This window comes from Labeo rohita, chromosome 22, assembly GCF_022985175.1.
Source record: "Labeo rohita strain BAU-BD-2019 chromosome 22, IGBB_LRoh.1.0, whole genome shotgun sequence".
NCBI lineage: Eukaryota > Metazoa > Chordata > Actinopteri > Cypriniformes > Cyprinidae > Labeo > Labeo rohita.
This window is the reverse complement of record NC_066890.1, coordinates 17430183-17455007: the sequence shown is the minus strand read 5'-3', so window position 1 is coordinate 17455007 and position 24825 is coordinate 17430183. Positions and strand designations below refer to the sequence as shown.

The window sequence follows — 24825 nt, the reverse complement described above, 5'->3', positions numbered from 1 at the left end:
TATTCAGTATAGACACAAAGGTAGTTCTTAAAGTTTTCAGTTATTAACATAGTTAAAACTAACTGAGACTATTCTAATTAAGTCACTCAAGTTTCAATTTTAGTTAGTATGCTTTTATATTTTAATTTGACCAATGATTGTCATGATTTCTAAAGTTTCAGGAGTGATTGACAAAGTGATAACCATAGTAATAAATGGGAAAATTATGTGCATTAAGCAATTTAGATGCTATGGAAGCCCATTTCCATCGCTGAATAAAAAAAATAAAACAAGATAATTGTGACTTTTTATCTTACAATTTTAGATTTTTTATTCCTCGCTATTGCAAGTTTATGTCTCACCATTCTGAAAAAAAGCGATGAGAACTTGCAATTGTGACAAAAACGTCAGAAATGCACAATTTAAACTTAGTGTCTAAATTTGTGAGATATGTTTGCAATTCTGACTTTTTCATATAAACTCACAATTGTGAGTTATAAAGTCAGAATTGTAAGATATGAACTTGCAATTGCGAGGACAAAAGTCAGAATTGGGAGGTTATGTCATGCAATTCTGAGAAAAAAAAGCTTTTTAGTTTTACTTAAAAAAAAAAAAAAAAAAAAAAAATCGAAGATTATAGTCATAATATTACAAGAATAAGGTTGAAATTACGAGGATAAAATTTAAAATTAGAGAATAAAGTCTACATATTTTGACAATAGTCAAAATTAAGAGAATAAGGTCTAAATGTTTTGAGAATAAAGTTGAAATATTTCAAGAATAAAGTCTGAACAATTTGAGAATAAAGTCAGAATTACTATAATTAATTCGTAGCAATTACAAGATTAAAGTTATAATATTCTGAGAATATATTTTAGCCTATTGCACATGCAAATGGCCTGGATTGGGAGCACCGGGAGATATTAATATTAATATTAATGTGTTTTTCACACTCTTTAATGTGGTGTGACAAATTGCTGTATTTTCCTCAGTTTAAGTGGCACATAGGTCAATCATCTTTCTGATTACTTTTTTAATTAAATTAGGCTATACTGTTTTTTTTTCCCATTCCTTCTGATGTTCCTTTATGTTTATATCTTGCTAAAAACTTGAAATGAAGAGGAAAAACACATTAATAATTTGTATTTTGTGATAAAACTGACAGACTTTGAAAGCGGAGCTGTGTTATATTAAAAGCAACAAAGCAATATTGCAGTTACTGGGTGGCTGGCACAATACAAATAATGAATGGAAGATATTACATACACTGCCCTCCAAAAGTTTGGAAACACCCCCATGTTTTCGTAGTTTGTGTTGTCCCTTATCAGTGCAAAATTATCACAAATTAAAAAGGATTCATGCCAATATTGTCCAAAACCCCACTTTTCTAGGGCGTTTCCAAACTTTTGGAGGGCGGTGTACCTCAGAAAAGACAACAGTATAACTTATGTTAAAGAGTTGCAGTCCACTTAAACCTTTATAAAGTTTTATTGTTATTTTTAATGAAATACATGTGAGGAATGAAAGATTGGACGCCACAGATATTTTTGTGGAGTAGGTGGTGTAATTTTCACAAAGAAAACAGGGTAATTTCATGAATTGATTCACATGAATACAGCCATCTGTCCCGCCAGGTTGGAAAACACATTACTGTAAGACACATTGTTTGTATTTCGCTATAAAACTTACCGATTTTGAAAGCTGAGACTTTGTTTTATATGAAAAGTACCAAAAGCACAAAGCTTATTGCTATTATTGGGTGGCTGGTGCACTACAAATAGGCCAAATGAATGCAATTGAAGACACAAAATATTATTTCCAAGCACACTGTCCCTGTGAGTATAACACATGGTATGATTTCTGCTAACAATCCCACATATATTCAAATAAATTCTGGTGGTTATACTCTCAAAATGTACCTTTAATTGGTATTATTTAATTCTCATCATTTCAACTATTCTCGAAACATTTCAACTTTATTCTCGTGATTTTAACTTAATTATCAAAATATTTCAACTTTATTCTCAAAATACGACTTTAATCTCGTAATTATATATATATATATATATATATATATATATTTAACGTGGCACTAAAATGGTGTCGTAGTAAACTCGCAGTTGTGAGAAAAAAAGTCAGAGTTGTACGATTCAGGCTTGAAATTCTGAGAAATTGTGTATGAATTTGCAAGATATAAACTTGCAATTCTAAACTTTTTCTCAGAATTGCAAGAGATGTATCATGCAGTATTAGTTTGTAACTCATAATTGCATTATAAAGTCAGAATTGTGAGACATAAACTCGCAATTGGAAGAAAATAGTTTATTTTTTCCTCAGAATTGGACTTTATAACTCAAAATTGTGAATTTATATCTCAAAAAAAAATATATCTGAATTATGCGAAGTCAGAATTGCAAGGTGTGAACTCAACAGCTGTGAGAAAAAAGTCAGATTATCACAGTTCTCAGTTTGTAACTTGTAATTGCGAGTTTGTATCATGCAATTCTGAGAACAAAATGTCGCAATTGCGAGAAAAAGTCAGAACTGCAAGACATAAAGTCACAATTACAGTAATAAAGTCATAACTGCATGATAAAAGCTCGCAATTTTGTGTTATAAAGTCCATATTGTAAGATATAAACTCTCAATTGTAAGAAAATTGTCTTTTTTTCTCTCAGAATTGGACTCAGAAATGGATAGTTCACCCAAAAATGAAAATTTGATGTTTAGCTGCTTACACTGTAAAAAACAATTTGTTGAGTCAACTTAAAATAATTTGTAACCTGGCTGCCTTATAATTTTAAGTTCAGTCAACTCAAAAAAAAGTTTATTCAACTTGAAATGTTAAATTATACTAAGTGACAACTTAGATATTTGAGTTGAATCAACTTCAAATTTTAAGGCAGCTGGGTTACTTACCCATCTGTTGAGTTTAGCAAACACAAATATCTAAGTTGTTACTTAGTACAACTTAACATTTCAAGTTGAATAAACTTATTTTAGTTAACTGAACTTAAAATTTTAAGGCAGCTGGGTAACAAATTATTTTAAGCTGACCTCAAACCGTGGCAGTCTGTCAGTCATATAATGGCAGTCAATGGCTCCCAAATCTTTGAGAGTAAAAAAAAAACATACACAAACGAAACCAAATTAAATCCTGCGACTCGTGACGATACACTGATGTCCTAAGACACGAAACAATCGGTTTGTGCGAGAAACTGAACAGTATTTATATCATTTTTTACCTCTGATTCACCAGTTTAATTTGGTTTTGTTTGTGTATGTTTTTTTTTTTACTCTCAAAGATTTGGGAGCCATTGACTGCCATTATATGACTGACAGACAGCAACGGTTTGAGTTAAAAATCTTTGTTTGTGTTCTACTGAAGAAACAAAGTCAACAAAGATTTTAAACATTCTAATTCTAATGTTCCATTTCAGTTAGAATTTTGTATTTCACCCAGTATTTATATGTTTGCTATGTATTGTTATACTCACTATTATTTCACTATTAGCATAGCAACATGCTAACCTCAAAATCTATTGAAATTAATTGTCAGTGGTCTAATTCAGTCACTTATTTCAGTTAGTATGCTGCCTAATAAGGTAGCTGTCAATGTAGAGAGTATAGTAGCTACATTTGATAATTAGCTCCATTAGCCGCAGCCTACATTTGCTATTGTTTATTACAGAAAAGATGTGTTGTTTGTGCTGTGAAGCTCTCTCTGAAATCCTCCCCTGTGGACGGCACACGTGCTCCAGTCCTCTAGCTATCTCCATCACAGACTTTCATTACCTCTGTGTGCAGCCATGCAGAAAGCCTCCTCTGTTTTATTGGCTGGGGAACTGACAGAACTGGTAAAAGAAAGAGAAATCAAGGAAAGAAAAAAGAAAGATGTATGTGAGGAGAAAGAGGGGAAAAAAGCTAGACTTGTTTGGAAACCCCAGCAATCAAAATGACAAGCAATCATGTGATATTAAGCCATCAGTGTCTGTGAAACTAGGAGAAATGCAGTAACATTGAAGTCAAGAATGTGTTCTTTTCACTAGTGCTGCGGAACGCATTAGTTGCGATGTTGTGGTGAACCTCTGACTGCTCTGTTAATGAAACCTATTAATTGTGTGCGAAGGGTTTTCAGAATGTGATGTGATTTAAAGGGATAGTTCACTCAGAAATGAAAATTCTGTCATTAATTACTTAACCTCATGGTTGTTCATCTTCGTAATACAAATTAAGATATTTTAATGTAATTCGAGAGCTTAAGGCGGCTGTTCAAATAGTCCATGTGACATCAGTGGTTCAACTGTACTTTCTGTGGACAAAAATTTGCGGAGTTTATTCAGCAATTCTTCTCCCCTGGTCACCATCTGTCATCATTATTGAGAGTGCCACAACGCATTATTTTGATTATCCTGATTGGCTAATTCAGTATATGTGACCCTGGACCAGAAAACCAGTCTTAAATCGCTGGGATTTATTTGTGGCAATAGCCAAAAATACATTGTATGGGTCAAAATTATTGATTTTTCTTTTATGGAAAAATTAATTAGGAAAGTAAGTAAAGATCATGTTCCATGAAAATATTTTGTAAAATTCCTACTGTAAATGTGTGAAAACTTAATTTTTGATTAGTAATATACATTGTTAAGAACATTATTTGAAGAACTTTAAAGGTGATTTTCTTAATATTTAGATTTTTTTTTTTTCTTTTTTTTTGCACCCTCAGATTCCTGATATTTAAATAGTTGTATCTCGGCCAAATATTGTCATATCCTAACAAACTATATATCAATAAAAAGCTTCTGGATTTTAGGATTTATGCTTCAGCTTTCATATGATGTATACATCTCAATTTTGAAAAAAATGACCCTTACGACTGTTTTTGTGATCCAGGGTCACATATTACATGTACTCACAAACATTTGCAATAATTCTGCTTTTTAATGTTTTAAAAGTAGCGTAGTCAAATTGATTAATTGCAATTAATCGCATTCAAAATAAAAGTTTGTTTTAACATAACATGTAAATATTTCTTAAATATATACATGTATGTGTGTGTATTACATACAGTGTATACGCAGTGCAAATGGATGCGATGAATTGATCGATTTGACAGCATTACTTTTAAAACATTAAAAATTAGCATTATTTCAGAATATTACTGTTTTACTGTATTTTGCTCAAATAAATGCAGACTTATTGAGCATGAGAGATGTCCTTTAAATGGTGCTGTCAAATCAATTATTCACATGTAATCACATTCAAAATAAAAGTCTGTTTACATAACACTTAATATTTTTTAATTATATACATGTATATGTGTGTATTATATATACATATATCGCAGTACACACGCTATGTAAGCACAAAATTTAATTTTGGATGCGATTAATTGTGATTAATCGATTTGACAGTGCTAGTTTTAAAACATTAAAAAGCAGAAATATTTTATGATATCACTGTTTTACTGTATTTTTTATTTTATTGTATTTTTATTAGTGCTGTCAAATCAGTTAATCACGATTAATCGCATGCCAAATAAAAGCTTGTTTACATAACATGTAAATATTTCTTAAATATATACATGTGTGTGTATTATATACTGTATACATATACGCAGTACACATGCTATGTAAACACATACATTTATTTTGGATGTGATTAACTGCAATTAATCAATTTCTTTTAAAGGGGTCATCGGATGCTAAGTTCACTTTTACATGTTGTTTGAACATTAATGTGTGTTGGCAGTGTATGTACACATCTACCCTATAATGATAAAAATCCATGCAGTGGATTTTAATTAATCTGTAAAAATAATATTCCCTTTTTCAAATCGAGCCGTGCTCAGATGCCTGTCGTTCTGGCGTCACACAAACAGAGGCCGCTCCCACGATAGTTGATTGACATGAGCGTCTTACCTCAGATCATCTGTAACAGTCCGACCTCCATTGTTTCGATGCCGGAGCAGGGATGTAAGTTAGACAAGAATATCTCAGATTGAGCGATTGAGGTGTTGTGTTGCTGGATGTAATAATGAACATAGTGGTCGTCATTTACTCCAGACATCTGAGCTGCTGAAGATGCAGTGGATTACGTTTGTTTGTGAAGGGAATGCACCTCCTGATCTACATATATCCGTCTATGTTCGCGCGAATCATTCATGATCCAACTTCACTTACAGCAGAAGTGAGTGTAAGGGTTTTTTTCATGAATCTTTGCGATCGCCTTTCCTAATAATGGGCTAAACGCAGCTAAATGCGGCTAAAGTAAACAGGCTCGTCACTCCACAGAGAGAAGAGAGAGGCGAACAGAGCTTATTTGCATTTAAAGGAACAGTCCCTCAGAATGAGATGATTTTTGCAGAGCTGATTTTGACAAGGTAAAAGGGTGTTGTTTTACACAACCATTGAGAATTTTTAACCAAAGTATATTATAGACTTTTCATTAAGACCCTAAAGAATCATATCAACTTGTGGAAAATGGGCATCCGATGACCCCTTTAAAACATTAAAAAGCAGAATAATTTCAGAATATTACTGTTTTACTTTATTTTTGATCAAATAAATGCAGACTTAGAGAGCATGACAGATGTCTTTTAAATAGTGCTGTCAAATGATTAATCACATGATTAATCACATCCAAAATAAAAGTTTGTTTACATATTTTTCTAAAATGTATACATGTATGTGTGTGTATTATATATATATATATATATATATATATATATATATATATATATATTTTTTGAAAACACTAAAAAACAGAATATTAAAGATTTACCGTATTTTTGATCAAATAAATGCAGACTCAGTGAGTATAAGAAATGTCTTTTAAATAGTGCTGTCAAATCGATTAGTTATGCATAATCACATCCAAAATAAAAGTCTGTATTTGCATAACATGTAGTTTTTCTTAAATTTATGTATGTGTGTATTTTATATATATACACGTGATGTACACACACGCTATGTAAACACAAACTTATATATGTTTGTGTGCATATATATATATATATATTTTTATATATATATACACACACGTTATGTAAACACAAATCTTTATTCCGGATGCGATTAATCATTTTGACAGCAGTATTTAAAGACATCTCTCATGCTCACTAAGTCTATATTTATTTGTTCAAAAATACAGTAAAACAGTAATATTCTGAAATATTATAATTTAAAATGTTTCCTATTTTAATTTCATTATTAATCCGAATTATTCCTGAATTTTCAGCATCATTACTCATTGGTGTAAGTTTTAATTAGCACATAGCACATTTTGCACCAATATTCTGTACAGAAAACCAAATGTAAGACATAAAAGTGTGTGCAAGATGTAGTGACTCAGCAGTGCTTCTGTAGGTCGCATCACAGTTCCGTCAACCGGCATGAAAAACTCTCATAGTCGCCCCGGGTCGGTCTTTTTGTTGAGCCCTGAAGGTTTTCCTGTTCTTTAGGCTTAAGCGAGCAGATCAGGCTCTGAGGTTGTAGCACTTGGTGAGACAGGAAAAAAAAAATCTGATGTCTTTTTAAATATATATAAAAATTTTTATGTAATATGTGTATTTGCATGCATGTTTGTAAAGGTCTGTACATGGAAGTGTGTGTTCAGGCTGGACTAGTTTCTAGGGACATCTAGTGGTAGACTCTGTTGGGAACGTAATGTCACGACAAGCCAGACCGACAGTTAATCCGATCGGAATTGCAGCAGATATTCCTTCATGTTCTGGAATGTAGCACTTCCCATCAAACAGCCTGTGTTGGTGTAATGTCGTCGTGACCCTGCGAGCGACAGACCAGAACCACCCTTGACGCCCTTGGAGCCAGTCGCCATGACAGCCAACCAGATGGACTCTGTGGGAGTTCCCACAAAGCATCTGCCCGCTAAGCCACCACAAACACTAGCATTAGCATAGCGCGGAGGTCCCTTTTCAGCTGCCACGGCGGGTTTAGTCACTTCTGGATCAGGCATTAACGACATCACTTCCCCTCAGGCCAGAAAGCTGCTGTTCTCAAACCTCCAACAGCTAGCCCACAGCGATGTAGCAGCTACTGATGCTGGAACGTAGCATATGGCTCTGTTCTCTCTCCTGAGAGCGCCGCTCCTCTCTGCTTTTAAGCAGTAGAGTGTCGTGATTTGCTTCATTGTGATGGCTCTCAACACTTGGCTGTACTTGACAGCGTGTTTTTTTCACTCACCATTATATCGCTCAAAGTGCCAATTGACAAACGCGGCATGTAAATGCTAATGCAGCTGTGCCGCTTGGGGTTAATTGTCTTGATTATAGGTTATTCTACACTCAGTGTCAAAGATATACCACTTTTTATAGAAACGGACACTGGATACAACCTAAAACGCTGTAGTGGTGTTCTCAAAAAAAAATAATTTTCTTACTTACAAAATGTTTTGTTTGTTTTACAGTACAATTTTTTAAGTCTATTCTGTTTTCTTCAGCTAAAGCTGATGGTTCAAATGTCTCAACTTATTACAAAAATTTGTCTCAATTTATTAAAAAATGTATTTTGTTTGTTTTGATTTGTTTAGATTATTTGACGTGATAGTTTTGCCTTGTTTGCTTTGTGTTTTTGTTTTGTTTTACTGTGCTTTGTTTTTTGTTTTTGTTTTTTTATTTTGCTTTGCTATTTATGTATTTATTTGTGTTTTGTTTTGATTTGTTTTGCTTTGGTTTGTATTTTGTATTGTTTTGATTTATTTATTTATTTATTGTTTGTTTGTTTGTGTTTTGTTTTAAGTTTTGCTTTTGTTTTGTGTTGTGCTCTGTTTAGTTTTAAATTATAAGTTTTGTGTTTGTTTTTATTTATTTATTTATTTATTGCTTTGATTTGTTTTGCTTTGTATTTTGTTTTGTGTTATGTTTTGTTTTGCTTTGTTATTTGTTTTGTTGTCATTTGCTTTATTTAGTTTATTTCTCTTTTGCTTAGTGTTTTGTTATATTTTGTTGTTTGTTTTGTTTTTGTTTGTTTTGTTTTGTGAAGTAGGAAAGAGTTAATGATAAATTGAAAAAATGTATTTATTTATTTATTTTATTTATTGCTTTGGATTGTGTTTTGTTACATTTTGCTTTGCTTTGTTTTGTGTTTAATTTTTTGTTTTTGTTTTGTTTTGCTTTATTTTTTCATATTGCTTTGCTTTGTTTTGTGTTTTGTTTTCTTTTGCTTTGTTTTGCATTTTGTTTTCCTTTGTTTTGTGTTATTGCTTTGGATTGTGTTTTTTGTTTTGTTATGTTTTGCTTTGCTTTGTTTTGTGTTTTGTTGTGTTGTATTGTTTAGTTTTTTGTTTGTTTTAGTTTAGTTTAGTTTTGTTTGCTTTTGCTTTGTGTTTTGTTGTGTTTTGTTTTGTTTTGATTTATTTTATTATTTTTTGTGTGTGTTTTAAGTTTTGCTGTGTTTTGTGTTGTGTTGTTTTTTAGTTTTGTGTTTGCTTTTATATATTTATTTATTTATTTATTTGTGTTTTGTTGTGATTTGTCTTGTGATTTGTGCTTTGCTTTGTTTTCCTTTGTTTTGCTGTTTTTGTTTGGCTATTTAGTTTTGTTTGCTTTTGCTTTGTGTTTTGTTGTATTTTGTTTTGATTTATTTATTTATTTATTTATTTATTTATTTTTTGTTTGTGTTTTAAGTTTTGCTTTGTTTTGTATTGTGTTGTGTTTAGTTTTTAGCTTAGTTTTAGTTTTGTGTTTGCTTTTATTTATTGCTTTGATTTGTTTTCCTTTGTGTTTTGTTTTGTTTTGCTTTGTATTTTGTTTTGTTTTGTTTTTATGTGTTTTGTGTTTTGTTTTGCTTTGCTTTGTTTTTTGTTTTGTTGTCATTTGCTTTATTTAGTTTATTTTTTTTTGTTTTGTTTTAGTTATGTCGCAATCATACCAATATACGATATACCAATACATACATATAATTAGTTAATTTGTTTGTTTGTTCATCATTCATTCTATTTTAACAGTGTTTTTAACACCACCAATAAATATCAGAATATGACAGATAAAGCGGACAAAATTGCTTCTATATGTAAATTTTAAATATACAAAACAAGAGCAATATCTGAAATAGCTAACAAATTACTAGGTCATAAAATATTTATTAGAATATAAATTTTTCTTGATTATTTGAAGTTGCTGAAAACTTCATGACTTGTCACATTCCTTTTCATGCACCATTCTGGTTTTAAACTGCAACTTTTTGCACTTCAAAAGACGGATAAAACATTGTTCTCATTGAATATCCTGTTTTACTTGGAAATATGTCATTATACAAGTACAGTGCAAATAGTGTTTTATGTTGACTTTGACGCTTTTTAAGCACTCATCCAACACAAACCATGTCCAATATTTTGAGAAGGGATCTTCATTATGCAGTTGTGCTACACTAGAATATCACTGGGTATTGTGGTAAATGAATAATTCTCTTTGACTGGATGAAAGCCCAGTTTTACTTTAAGTCTTGGCACATTCGTAAGCGTACTGCGATGCCCCCTTAGGACAAGACCTTTTACTGTTGAAACTGAATTACATATATACTGACAAATTACATTTGTGTCTCCAAGCATCTGGGAATCACTTGAATAGTAGCGATTCCACATGCTTCTTCTGAGCAACAACATACTTTCCTTGCTATAACCAATATAATTCCTCTGTCTTTCACAGGTGTAATAATGAAAACGAGTGGTACCAGATTCATGAGAACATTATCCGCAAGTCCAGCACCAAATACACCGCCCCCAGCACTAACTACGGTAAGTGCACTTCCAAAATGCTCGTACACTTGATTTAAGTGTTAGCATCAGATGAGGAACCTTTAGCCTCGCTGAAACTGAACAGTGCTTCCAAAAAAGTTGGTTCATTATCCTACTTCGCTATTGTGTAGCTGATATAACAGTAGGTGGCTGGCTGGTTGTCTTTTAATTATACATAATTCTGCTATAATAAAGTTATATATAATACTACAAAGTCATGTCAATTTGAGTGACCAATTTGGAATTAAATCTGCATAGGGAACTTTTGTTTAGATTTCTATTGGAATGAGTTTTCTACACAAAATTTTGGTACCTTTGCAAGAAAATGTAAAAGCTGTTGTGACCATGCAGTGTAACTAAGAATAGTCACATTCAAAGCTTAGACCTCAAAAACCTGTGGAAGTGTCTATAGAAGTGTCTTTTTCCACTGTGGTAAGCCAGCAAGGAAGGAAGGAAGTTACTACTTTAATTGCAAATTTATTTTACAATTCTGACTTATTTTGTGTTTATATCTTACAATTTTGAGTTTGGACGTTGGTGTTTTAAGAATATATCTCAATTCTGTGTTTATATTTCACAATTCAGACTTTTTATCTTTAAATTCTGAGTTTACATCTTAAAATTCTTTTCTTTTTTTTTATCTTAAAATTTTGACACTTTTCTCATAATTGTTTATATCTCGCAATTGAATGTTTTCCTCTAAGAACTGCAAGTTAAAATCTCTCAATTCTGTTTATATTTTGCAATTCTGACTTTTTTTCTCGCAATTGTGAGTTTATTTCTCATAGTTCAAACTTTTTTTCTCAGAATTGTGAGTTTATGTCTTGAAATTCTGCATTTATATCTCGCAGTTCTGACTTTGTTTCTCCAAATTCTCAATACATTTTTTTTTTCTGTTGCCATAATAAAATAAAAAATGTAATTGTGACTTTTTATTTCACAATTCTGAATTTTTTTTTTTTTTTCCCAGTTGTACGTTTTTATCTCACAATTCAGACCTTTTGTTTATGTCTCGCCATTATGCATTTGTGTCTCGAAATTCTTTGGACTTTGTTTCTCGAAATTCTGAGTTTATATCTTGCAATTCTTGTTGTTGTTCCTGCCATAATGGAATAAAAAATGCAATTGTGACTTTTTATCTCACAATTCTATTTATTTTATTTTTTGCAATTGTTATTTCATATCTCACAATTCAGTGTATCTCTTAATTCTGAGTTTACATTTCACAATTCTTATTTGCGAATTGTGAATTTGATTCTTATTCTTATTTCAAAATTTTGACTTTTTTCTCACAGTTGTGTTTATATCTCACAATTTCTCCTCTAAGAACTGCCAGTTAACATCTCGCAATTCTGCATTTCTATCTTGCAATTTTGACTTATTTTCTTGCAATTTCGAGTTTATTTCCTACAATTCAGTCTTTTTTTTTTCTCAGAATTACAAGTTTCTGCATTTATATCTTGCAGATATGAATAAAATATATAAAAAAATATATATATATATAATGGAATAAAAATGTAATTGCAACTTTTTATCTCTTAATTCTGAATTTTCTTCTCACAATTGTTAGTTTATATCTCACAATTCAGACTTTGTTTCTCTAAATTCTGAGTTTACGTCTCACAAATCTTTTTTGTGATTTTTTTTTTTTTTAATTTAAAAATTGACTTTTTTCTCACAGTTGTTTATATCTCACAATTTAGACTTTTCCTCTAAGAACTGCCAGTTAACATCTTGCAATTCTGCATTTGTATCTTGCAATTCTGACTTATTTTCTCGCAATTACGAGTTTATTTCTCACAATTCAGACTTTTTTTTTCTCAGAATTGCGAGTTTCTGCATTCATATCTCGCAGTTTAGACTTTGTTTCTCCAAATTCTGAGTTTACATCTTGCAGTTCTTTTTTAGTTGTCGTAATGGAATAAAAATGTAATTGCAACTTTTTATCTCACACTTCTGAATTTTCTTCTCACAATTGTTAGTTCATATCTCACAATTCAGACTTTGTTTCTCTTAATTCTGAGTTCACATCTCACAATTCGTTTTTGTGACTTTTTATCTAAAACTTTTGACTTTTTCTCTTGTAGTTGTGTTTATACCTCACAATTTAGACTTTTTCCTGTAAGTACTGTGAGTTAACATCTTGCAATTCCAAGTTTATATCTTCCAATTATGACTTTGTATCTATCTCACGGTTCTCAAAATTTTGAGTTTATATATCGTACTTTTCTAGACTTACAATTCTGACCTGCAATTCTGAGTTTATTACTTGGGAAATGGTGAAAAAGTCCAAAGTAATATTGAAAAGCTGGATCAGATCCCTGAAAACCCTTCAAATGAGCTGCATCAGCAAGCAAAGTAAGGCCAGTCTAGTCCTAGTGGAACAGAAGTATGGTAGAGGTGTGTCTTGAGGTATCATTCAGTAGTAATTGGTGTGTTAGCTGTTGTAATTGAGAGTTTTTTCCGTGGTCGAGGGGAAGGCCTAGAAACATTTCTGGACCTGGATGAACAGAAACCCTTCCCATTGGGAACTGACGGGAGCCAGGCAATCAGAATGACTGATTGCAGCAGGCGGGCCGGTGTGTACGATTTAATGAAGGATTGAAGGTAGCGGGGAGCCAGGTCATTAGCGGCATTGTAGACCCAAAACAATGTCTTGATTGAATTGAATTGTAGCAGTTACTGGCAGACAGCATAGAGACCTGAACAAAATCGTGACAGAAACGCAATCTCTCTGGTACGTTCTTTGAAAAAGAGGCCCATTTTACTAAATAAATACTAACGTAATCACGGGGATAATTACAGTGGTTTTCGTGATGAAGTCATCTCACATTTTCCCTCTTCTTGTCGCGCAGGTCTAATCATCTCACTGCAGCTGTTGAGGGGCGACATGGAGCAGGTGCGCAGGGAAAACCCCATGATATTCAACCGCGGTGTGGCCATCACTCGCAAACTGGGCTTCCCTGATGTGATCATGCCAGGTAAGTCTCATGGAGGTCACGGCTGCATTTAAAGATTCGTTCAGGACCGAATGAATCCGAGAGATATGCCAAGACTTTACACTCATGGTCTGAAAGTAGACATTTGCAGCAAGTTAGAGTTAGAAAATGTACAGTATAGTAATAGATAATATTGGCCGGTATTAGCTGCTTAGTACTCATGCTCATTTCCCTTATTTTTACATCTAGATCATATTGAACATTACATAATAATGACTTAAAATTAGTATTTTAAAATTTGATGTGCATTTAATTAAAATCTACAATATTTTTCAAATTGTGTATTATAATGCTGTAAATTTACTTGTAGAGTTTAATATTTATTAAAATATTTATCTAATGTATTCTAAAAATGTATTATCTAATTGTTAAATATATGTCTGTTTAGATAAAACAGCATAAAATTTTAATTTTGACAGTGCAGTAGTAGTTATTCGTACACAATGCACAATATGTTGGTACATTATCGGTTATCGGCCGATATTAGATCTTTTTTTTTTTTTTTTTTTTATATATGGCCAATATTGGCTGTTTAGTTCTGCATGATCATATCCCTTACCTAAATTATATTTGGCCATTATTTAATGGTCATTTAAATGTAATGTTTAAAAATACTAATAATTTAATATCTTTGTTAACTGTAATATGTAACAGATCTCAAATTGTATATCTATTTTTCATACTGTTTATTATGTTGCAATGCCTAAATTTATCTGTAGCATTAACAAATTATATATATATACATATATACAGTAGTCAACATTTGAAGTGGATAAAAAAAGTTCATCAAAGTTGTCCTAAAACAAGAATGGGTATTGTTTTGGTTGTTTTGGACAACTTTGATGATAGATTTGATCCACTTCAAATGTTGACTACTATATATATATTCACACAAAGACAGTATGAAATGGTAATTAAACATTTCAAACATTTCAATAACAGTTATTCATACACAATGCACAATATATCGGTGTCATATCGGTTATCGGCAGATATTAGATTTTTTTTAGATTTTAGTTTAGTTAATTTTACATCTAGATAATTTTTGACAATCACTGTAACTCAACTATAATATGTAATCTTTAGCAATTTTAGAGTTTATATATTTATATTAGAATATAAATATAAATTTTTTTGATATATCGGCGGATATTAGCTGCTTAGTACTCTATGCATATTTCCCTTATTTTTACATAAAGATCATATCTGACCATCACTTAATAGTCACTTAAAGTTAGAATTTAAAAATACTAATAATTTAATCACATAATTATAACATGTACTCTTTAGTGAATTTCAGATTTTATATTTTTCATATTGTAGATTTAAGGTCGTGTTAGTTCTTGTAGCATTTAATTATTTTTTATTTTATTTATTTGTATAAAACAGTGTAAAATTTTAATATTGACACTGTAGTAGTTGACGTTCATACACAATGCACAATATGTTGGTACCATATTGTTTATCAGCTGATATTAGAATTTTTTAATAATATATGGGCCAATATTAGCTGTTCAATTATGAATGGTCACTGTTTACTTGTGAATTGTAATTTGATGGTCACTTGAAATTAATCTTAAAAATACTAATAATTTAATAATTTAGTTAAATCTTTAGTAAATCTCACATATACTATTTTTTGGATGTCGGGCATGATCGTATCGTCCAGAATTTTAATATTGTCTCTTTTTTCAATTGAAATAATTAGGTTGACTCAGTGCTATAGGTGGTTGGTTACCGGCTCATTTCAAAAGAATTGGTTAAGGTGTGACACGTTTGTACATTTTCGCAGAAAATTTGCAGACCAAAACACACTACTGTCAAAAGCGTAGCGATAAACAATAGTCACTTTCAGACCAAGCAGCTGTCAGTTGGTCGACCTGGCAATTCGAACCACCAGCTGCGAGGTCTGCATGGATAAATATTTAATGAAATTCCAGATCATGTAAATTGCAATTGAAATAAATGAACTTCAGATGCAAAAAAATTTTGACAAATGATAAATGTTAGCATACCTTTTTACCCAAACTGCTGTTGCTTTTTCATTGTATCAAAGATATCACTAGGAACCTTTTGTTCAGTTCCCAACTCAAAGTGTTTTCTCACTACCTAGCAACCTCATAAAACCACCCTTCCGTCACGCTATCTGCAGTGCTTTTCATGTGGAGGTCAAAGCGACACGTAAGCCCTGAAGCGAGTCTTGTAAAAGAGCCTTTAGCACGACTAATAATCGCACGTAACAGCACATAATCGCCTTCATTGCCTTTTAACTGCATAGAATCAAGCTTATATGAATGAATATGACCCACATTTTGACAGACTGTACCGGCTCTCTGCTCCGAACCCCAGAGGGCCTGTAAAATCAGCTGGACTCCTGCCACGTCAAAGTTGAGTTAAGAAATCCCTTCCCTGTGATTCACAACGAGCCTTGGGGATTCTCAAGAGTTGCTCTCTTAATAAAATCATGTCACTATGTGTTCCTTAAAAATGTTAAGTCATTCGATGGAGCGCTTGCTCTTGAGTCTATTCCCCAACAGTCTTCAATGTCCAAACCATGTAGACATCGACAATATTTTTTCTCTTCAACCATAAACTTACACATCAGTCTTGTAGTCCCAGATGTCCTTCAGTGGATTGATAGGTCCTTCATCTTCTTCTGTAGATCCCTCTGATTTGTCTTTAAGTTAACGCTTCCTTGTTCTTCTGAGAAGTTCAATGATTGGTTTATCATTCACGGATCGATCAACCTGGGGTAGTTCGATTATAATCACAGACAAGGCTGTGCTCTTTAAATTCAGCATTTTGAAACGCCAATAAGTCAATGGGCCTCTGACACCAATGGTTCCTTGGGTTTCTGAGGTACGTATTTTTCTGAAAGAGGCTTTTATGCTATTGAACCACAATGTCTGGGAAAAACCCTTGTAATCTTATTTCAGATTGCTGTATTGACTTTATTCCCTTAAAAGATCAAACTGGCCAGGTTTCTAAAGCATTGGGATCTATTGCGTTAAAAAACAATATCTGTCTGTCAAACGATATTAAGTCTTGGAGCCGGCAATTAGATGGAATATTGAACAGTTAGCATTATGAAATGTTAATGATACTTGAAGTGCCACGAGCTTTGAGAATTATTCATTCTCATGACATTTTCAATAAGCCGAAGATGAGTTTGTTTAACAAAAGTATTTGTACATTCCTTTTCTTGTGTCAGATGTGATAGGTTGGTATTGCATCATACATTTTAACAATAACTTGTTTCAACAGCCTTGGTTCTGAAAAGGTTTTTCACTCTCATTTTCTCCATAGGGATTTCAGAAAATTCAAAGTCGTGAACCAAACTAACCATAACTTTCATTTGAAGCAAAATAATGTTTGAAAATCAGTATACAACAGATAGAGGTAAAAGACTGTACCCATATAGCACATGTATGTCTGCAAAATGTCTGTTAAAGATCTCTTGATCTGGAAAGCATCTGCTGTGTACAGACATCTGACAGACATCTGTAAGATGTCAGTTTTACATACATTCTAAATCATAAACATCTTAAAGACATCTAATAGACGTCTATTTGACATCTGATAGAAAACGTCCTATAGACGTATTGCAGATGAGCAAACACTCTAAAAAATATGTCTTGCAGATGTACATGTAGTCAACAAATAGATGTCTCTGTGATGTATGTGTGTTATCAGGATATATGTCTTATCCCAGATAGCACACGTACATCTGCAAGATGTCTGTTAAAGATCTCTTGGTCTGGAAAGCATCTGCTGTGTACAAACATCTGACAGACGTCTGTAAGATGTCAGTTTTACATACATTCTAAATCATAAGCATCTCAAAGACATCCAATAGACGTCTATTTGACTTCTGATAGGAAACATCCTATAGACATATTGCAGATGAGTAAACACTAAAAAATACATCTTCCAGATGTAAATGCAGATGTTAAGTAGACGTCTCTGTGATGTATGTGTGCTATCAGGGCAGTTAGCACACTTAAGTCTGCAAGATGTTTGTTAAAGATCACTTGATCTGGAAAGCATCTGCTGTGTACAAACCTCTCACAGACGTCTGTAAGATGTCAGTTTTACATACATTCTAAATCATAAACATCTTAAAGACATGTATTAGAGGAAATAGACATATTGCAGATGAGCAAACCCTGAGAGCACACATACATCTCGGAGACGTCTATTTGACATCATCATTTACATCTGCAAGACATATTTTTTACATAGTTTACTCATCTGCAATACGTCTATTGGACGTTTCCTATCAGATGTCAAATAGACGTCTATTAGATGTCTTTAAGATGTTTATGATTTAGAATGTATGTAAAATTGACATCTTACAGATGTCTGTCAGACGTTTGTACACAGCAGATGCTTTCCAGATCAAGAGATCTTTAACAGACATCTTGCAGACGTATGTGTGCTATCTTGGAACACTCTAAAAAATATGTCTTCAAGATGTAAATGAAGACATCAAATAAACGTCTCCGTGATGAGTATGTGCGATTAGGGGTAGAATATTGAATCTGGAATTTAATCTAGTATCTAATTTTATCAAATTTTGATAATATATTAGAGATCTCAACCTCTTGATATACATAAAACATAATGTGAGCACACGCAAATACATAAAACGTAGTATCTTCTTCTGTTTCTTTATATGCTAGCTACTACTGTCAGGTTGTTTTGCCTCTTTCCAGCTGGGAATGAATCAGGATTGTTTCTTTTTGGAAGGAATTTGTTCCTGAATAGAGAGCTTTATTTGGATTTTATTCAGTGAAATAGCTCTGAAGCAGTGGAGAGAAGGGTCTAACACTGTAGCCTTAACCCATTACAGAAAACGTCTAAACAGGAACGCAATCCAGCGCTCACAGGGAGCCAGTCTGCTGCTGCCAGATAGCATTTTTATCAGGTTGTGGAACTGTAGGATACTGTCAGCCAAACAGACAAACACACAAAGCTTTATTTCGGCTTTTACTAAATAAAGCTTTGCTGTTTCAGCCACTGTTTCTAAAAGCAGTTGTGATTGTACTTGCTTTCTTATCTAGATTTGCTTCTTGGTAGATTCGTGTTGTGGGACATTGCATGTTAGCTTACTTTGTTTTCGATCTGATATTAAGTATCATCAATTATTTTTTTTATTTATTTTTCAAATATGTAAATGGTAAATATGACCATTTAACATTGTTGTTAAATCATTTTATCCATTTTAAACACCATGAATTCTAGAGTTATGAAAATCATTTACTAACAAAAAATACAGAACATAATCACACTTTAACATTTATTTTCTAATGACTCCAGAAAATATATAAAAAAGAATATATATATATATATATATATATATATATATATGTGTGTGTGTGTGTGTGTGTGTGTGTGTGTGTGTTTTATGGAGATCTCTCTTAATACAGCATTAGTATTGAAAGTATACCCATCAGTACTTTGCAATTCAGTTTAGCACAATAAAAGTATCCCACAAAAAAAATGAAATTAAATATCCTACAAAAAAGCCAATTTTGTAAAACATTCACAGACACTTGCATTTAAAAATATAGAGTTGACAAAATTTGCAGAGTTATTTTAAGATCATTGAAATACTATTATAGTTAGTCATATGATTATTTTATTTTCTGTTTACAATTTAATTTTAGTTAAAGTTTTAGTCATTTTATTTTGTGTTTTGTCATTTTTAGTAGTTCATGTAGTATGTATATATGGTTTTTTATGTATTCATATTTTTAAATAATTTTAATTTTAGTTACAGTTTTAGTACTTTAATTGTGTGCTGCCATTTTTAGTAGTTCATACAGTATGTTTATATAGTTATTATTTATTACTATTTTTAAATAATTTGTATTTTATTTTTTTGTGTTTTGCCATTTTTAGTAGTTTATGTAGTATCTATATATGGTAAGTATTTACTTGGTTGGTTTGTTCTAGATTTTAGTCATTTTATTATTTGAAGAATGTTGGAAACTAGCTGAAAAAAGTTTTTTTTTTTTTTAATTTTCAGTAACTGAATTTTTTTAAGTTATCTATAAATGCTGTGTATATATGCTGTGTAATAGAACAAACAAGCAACAATAAAAAAGTGGAATTTAAGTTTACATTTTTATATCGAAATATATATTTAAAGATCAGGATAAAATCTTAAATGACCAAATTTGTTTGTATTCTTAATGCAAGTTTTTGGTCCTTTTTATGCATGATTTCTCAGTGCACATTATTATATAAAGTTTTAAATGTTTTTATAACTGTAGTTTTGTATTCTTGTAAGTTTTAGTTTTTAACTTTTGTTAGGGTACATTTAGAACCGTTTTATTGCTTATATTCTGTACTACTATGTAATATTAGTTTATACATATAATGGAGATTCATAGTGTTTGCAAAGGTCCTCAGGTGGTCAATTTTGTTCTTTGTTACTCAAAATGTATGAGTCATTCTCAATTTGGGAGCGAAAGTCAAGGAAACTATTTTGTGATGCCCATTACACACACAATAAAGTGAGAGTATTATTGCGTAAGGTGGTTTATATCATTCTCCCTCAGTATATCCACCCCCAGTCAAGACATTCAAGAGATATCTGATGGCATCAGAGCAAATGTAAGCTTTTCTTTAAGGTCTATGCTGAAATATACATCTCAGCACTCATAAGTGTCTGCAGGGTGGGTGTCAGCAGGAGGGATGTTTTCTAGCAGCTCTCTGTAGAGCCATGCATTCTCTTTTATTGCATCAGCTGTAATTGGAAGAATTAAACCCACAACTTCTTTCACTAACAGCTAAAACTTTGTTCCCCTGAGTAGACGGGTAAAAGCTAAGCGCTATTCCAGAGAGAGTCTGTGTTTATTTTGAGTATTATGATTCAGATGCTTGCCGCTCGGCTCAGAGAGAATGTGGGCTGCTGGGTCATGGATTGAATGAGGTTGATAATGAAAGAGTCATCTGAAAACCAAGGTCGCATATGTATTCACAGTGTAAAAGACAGGTTGAACACAAGTTTGATGATATTTCTTACAGCCAGTGGGTGCAGCTTCGCTTCTGCAATTTAGCTGGACAAACGATTTGACCTTTATGTAGCAATAGCTTTTATTACACTCTGTAAAATGGTTTAAAAGTGAAGCTAAATTAAGTGTGCCGAGGCCATCAAAGATTACATTTTCTCTTAAGCTTGAACAAAAACCTCTAAGGTATAGGAACATGCTGAAATATTTGTTTACAATTTTTGTATCAGTCCAGCTTTTATGAGTTAGTCACAATATTTGTGTTTGTATCTGTAGTCAGGGTGCAAAATTAACACTCGCTAAGTGGCAAGGTTGATTGAGGTTTGGCTTTGCAAATAAGTAAAACAGTTTGGCAGGAACTTTATTATTGACAACATTATTTAAATATAAATGAGCTATAGAAATGGAAATGATAATCTGAAAAAAAGTGTGTAAAAGTGTCTGTTTCTTTAAAAAATTATCATCAGTTTTGTTTATAGGATGTCTGAACTGATGTCTGAACACAATGTTTTTGTGATGGGTTTGATTTTACCAAGAACAAAAAGGGGAAAAAATAACAGAGCACAATATTAACACAAAAAGTACTAATGAAAAAAAAAACATCTTAACTATTTCTTTAAAATTTGTCATCAGATTTGTGTCTAGGATGTCTGAACTTTTCCAAAATCCATGTGGCAATACATGAATGCTTCATTTTTCTTGCAATAATTCTTTAAAATCAAAATATGAGTAACAAAATGACAACATATTGGTAACAATCATATTTTTGTCTAGAATGCCTGAGCTTTTTTAATCCCGTGTGGTGACACACAAATGTTAATATGTTTCCTCATATTAACCCTCCAAAGTGAAAATATAAGGGGAAAATCCACAACATTTTTGTGTCAAGTTGTTGAACAATGATATTCTAAAAAAACCTTTGTGCAGATGTTTCTTTAAAATTTGTCATCAGATTTGTGTTTAGGATGTCTGAACTGATGTCTGAACACAATATTTTGGTGATGGGTGTGGTTTTACCAGTCACAAAAGGAGGACAAAAATAACAGCACAAAATTAATGCAAAAATTACTAATGAAAAAAAAAAATTACTATTTCTTTAAACTTTGTCATCAGATTTTTGTGTAGGATGTCTGAATTTTTTGAAACTCCATGTGATGACACATGTATGTTGAGTTTTTCTTGTAATAATTCTACAAATTGAAAGTGTGAGTAAGAAAATGACAGTGTATTTGTAACATTAATTTGTAGCAATCACATTTTTGTCTAGGATGTCTGAATTTTTTTAATCTCATGTGGCAATACATAAATGTTGTTTTCCTCATATTAACTCTAGAACGTAAATATATATAAGGCAAAAACCCACAACATTTTTGTGATGGGTGAAGTTTCGTGAAATGCAGAAACTCAGTGTGGTGATACATCAATGTTTAGTTTTCCTTGCAATAATTCTTCAAAACAAAAATATAAGTAACAAAATGACAATATATTTGTAACAATCACATTTTTGTGAATTTCTTTAAAATTTGTCATCAGATTTGTCTGAAACAACATAAATGTTGTTTTCCTCATATTAACCATCCAAAGTGAAATATTAGGGAAAACCCCACATTTTGTGTGACAGGTTCAGTTTCATGAAGCAGCAAAAAAGAGAAAAAAAGTTACCAAAAAATCATATTCTAAAAAAGCTTTGTGCGGGTGTTTCTTTTAAATTTGTCATCCCATTTGTCTCTAGGATGTCTGAACTTTTTTAAACTCCATGTGGCAATACATTAATGTTTTATTTTCCTTGCAATAATTCTTCAAAATCAAAATATGAGTAACAAAATGACAACATATTTGTAACAATCACATTTTTATCTATGATGCCTGAACTTTTTTAATCCCATGTGGTGACACATAAATTTTGTTTTGGTCATATTAACTCTCCAAAGTGAAAATATAAGGGAAAAATCCAAAACATTTTTGTGACAGATGCAGTTTCATGAAACAAAAAAAGAGAAAAAAGTTACAGAACAATGATATTCTAAAAAACCTTTGTGCAGCTATTTCTTTAAAATTTGTCATCAGATTTGTATCTAGGGTGTCTGAACTTTTTTAAACTCAATGTGGCGACACATCTGTGTTAAGTTTTTCTTCCAAAAATTTTCCCAAATGAAAATATGAGTAACAAAAATGACAGCGTATTTGTAACATTCATTTGTAACAATCACATTTTTGTCTAAGATGCCTAAACTTTTTTTAATCCCACGTAGTGACACATAAATGTTATTTTCCTCATATTAACCTTCCAAAGTGACAATATAAGGGAAAAACCCACAGCATTTTTATGACAGATGCAGTTTCATGAAGCAAAAAAGAGAGAGAAAAAAGTTACCAAACAATGATATTCTAAAAAACTTTTGTGCAGCTGTTTCTTCAAAATTTGCCATCCGATTTGTGGCTAGGATGCCTGAATTTTTTAAACTCCATTTGGCAACACATCAGTGTTGAGTTTTTCTTGCAAATATTTTCCCAAATGAAAATATAAGTAACAAAATGTCAACAAATGTGTAATAAGTGTAGTTTTACCAAGCAAAAATGAATAACAAATCATATTACTGAACAATGTATGTGTTTTTCTTTCTATCTTCAGGCGACATACGCAATGACCTCTACCTCACGCTGGAAAGAGGAGACTTTGAGAGAGGAGGCAAGAGCGTTCAGAAGAACATTGAGGTCACCATGTATGTGCTGTACGCTGATGGCGAGATCCTCAAAGTACGTCAAACTGCTTTAATTAAGGAATAGTTTGCCAAATATGAAAATTCAGCCATCATTTACTCACCCTCATGTTGTTCCAAACCTTGTATAAAAGGAGAAATTTTAAGGAATTGTGCTGCACGGTTATTAAAATAAAAATCACACAGAATCCACAGAAGCAAAAACGAGGGGTTTGGAATGACACAAGGGAGTAAACAATGACAGAATTCTCATTTTTGGATAAATTATCCCTTTGAAAAACATATCAGTGATCTGTAGCTCATGTGGTGAATCATTTAGTCCTGACAAAATTGAAGTCAGTTTGGAGGAGTAAATGAGTTTCTGATGTATTTTACATAAGCCCATCATAAATGTTGGTGTCGCAAACTTTGATGCACACTATAAAGCCACATAAAAGCAAACAGTTTCCATTTCTTCTATCTTTTATCAGGAGTGCATTAGTCTGGGCTCAGGAGAACACAACATCAGCGAGTACCGCTCTTTCGTCCTCTACCACAACAACAGTCCGCGCTGGAGTGAGGTCGTCAAACTGCCGATCCCCATCGACCGCTTCCGTGGGTCCCATCTGCGCTTTGAGTTCAGACACTGTTCAAGTAAGGACTTTGTACACTGCCGGTATAAATTTGCTGAATATTACAATTATAGAATTGCTGAGTTTACTAAATTGATTTTGCTTGACAGTTTGATCTAAAGGCCTATGCTTAAATTACTGAAATGAATCAGCTAATATGAATATAAATTGTGCCTAAATATGAATTTCTTTACAAAATTATAGATGAGAATATTTTGTTAGTCAGTTGGCCCGATCTGTTGGGCTAAATACTGAATTCAGCACTTAATATATTCAAATAATCAGGCTTTTTGTTCTTTGACCTACTAACATTTTAATGAATTTTTACATTTAACATTTCCTTTCCTTTCTCTTTCTCTTTCTTTTTCTCTTTCTCTTTCTCTCTGTTTATTACAGCAAAGGACAAAGGAGAAAAGAAGCTTTTTGGCTTTGCATTCACTCCGCTCATGAGGGAAGACGGCACTACATTGTCAGATGAGAGCCATGAGCTTTACGTCTACAAGGTGAGACAGACAGAATTTTATGTTAAGCACATCATAAATTGTTTTTACCATAAATTAGATATTCCATACTTGATATACCATACAGTAGGAGAAAACATGTAGTTACACGTCAAATTAAAATAATTTAATACAAATATACAAATTGAATAAAACTGAAAAAAAAAAAACTTTTGAGTTTTACATTTTGAGTTTTCATTGCATTTATTTATTTGAGTTTAGTTTTAGTTATTTTAGTTAAA

The 24825-nt window shown here is 32.1% G+C and overlaps 1 protein-coding gene across 1 annotated transcript in view; it reads left to right on the top strand.

The window, feature by feature from the left end:
- dock3 (dedicator of cytokinesis 3) overlaps positions 1 to 24825 on the top strand; it is a 234618-nt gene that overhangs the window by 175396 nt on the left and 34397 nt on the right. The window contains 5 exon segments of the mRNA XM_051094211.1: positions 10646 to 10734; positions 13590 to 13715; positions 23385 to 23509; positions 23943 to 24105; positions 24480 to 24586. Of these exon segments, the coding sequence (XP_050950168.1) occupies positions 10646 to 10734; positions 13590 to 13715; positions 23385 to 23509; positions 23943 to 24105; positions 24480 to 24586 (610 nt within the window).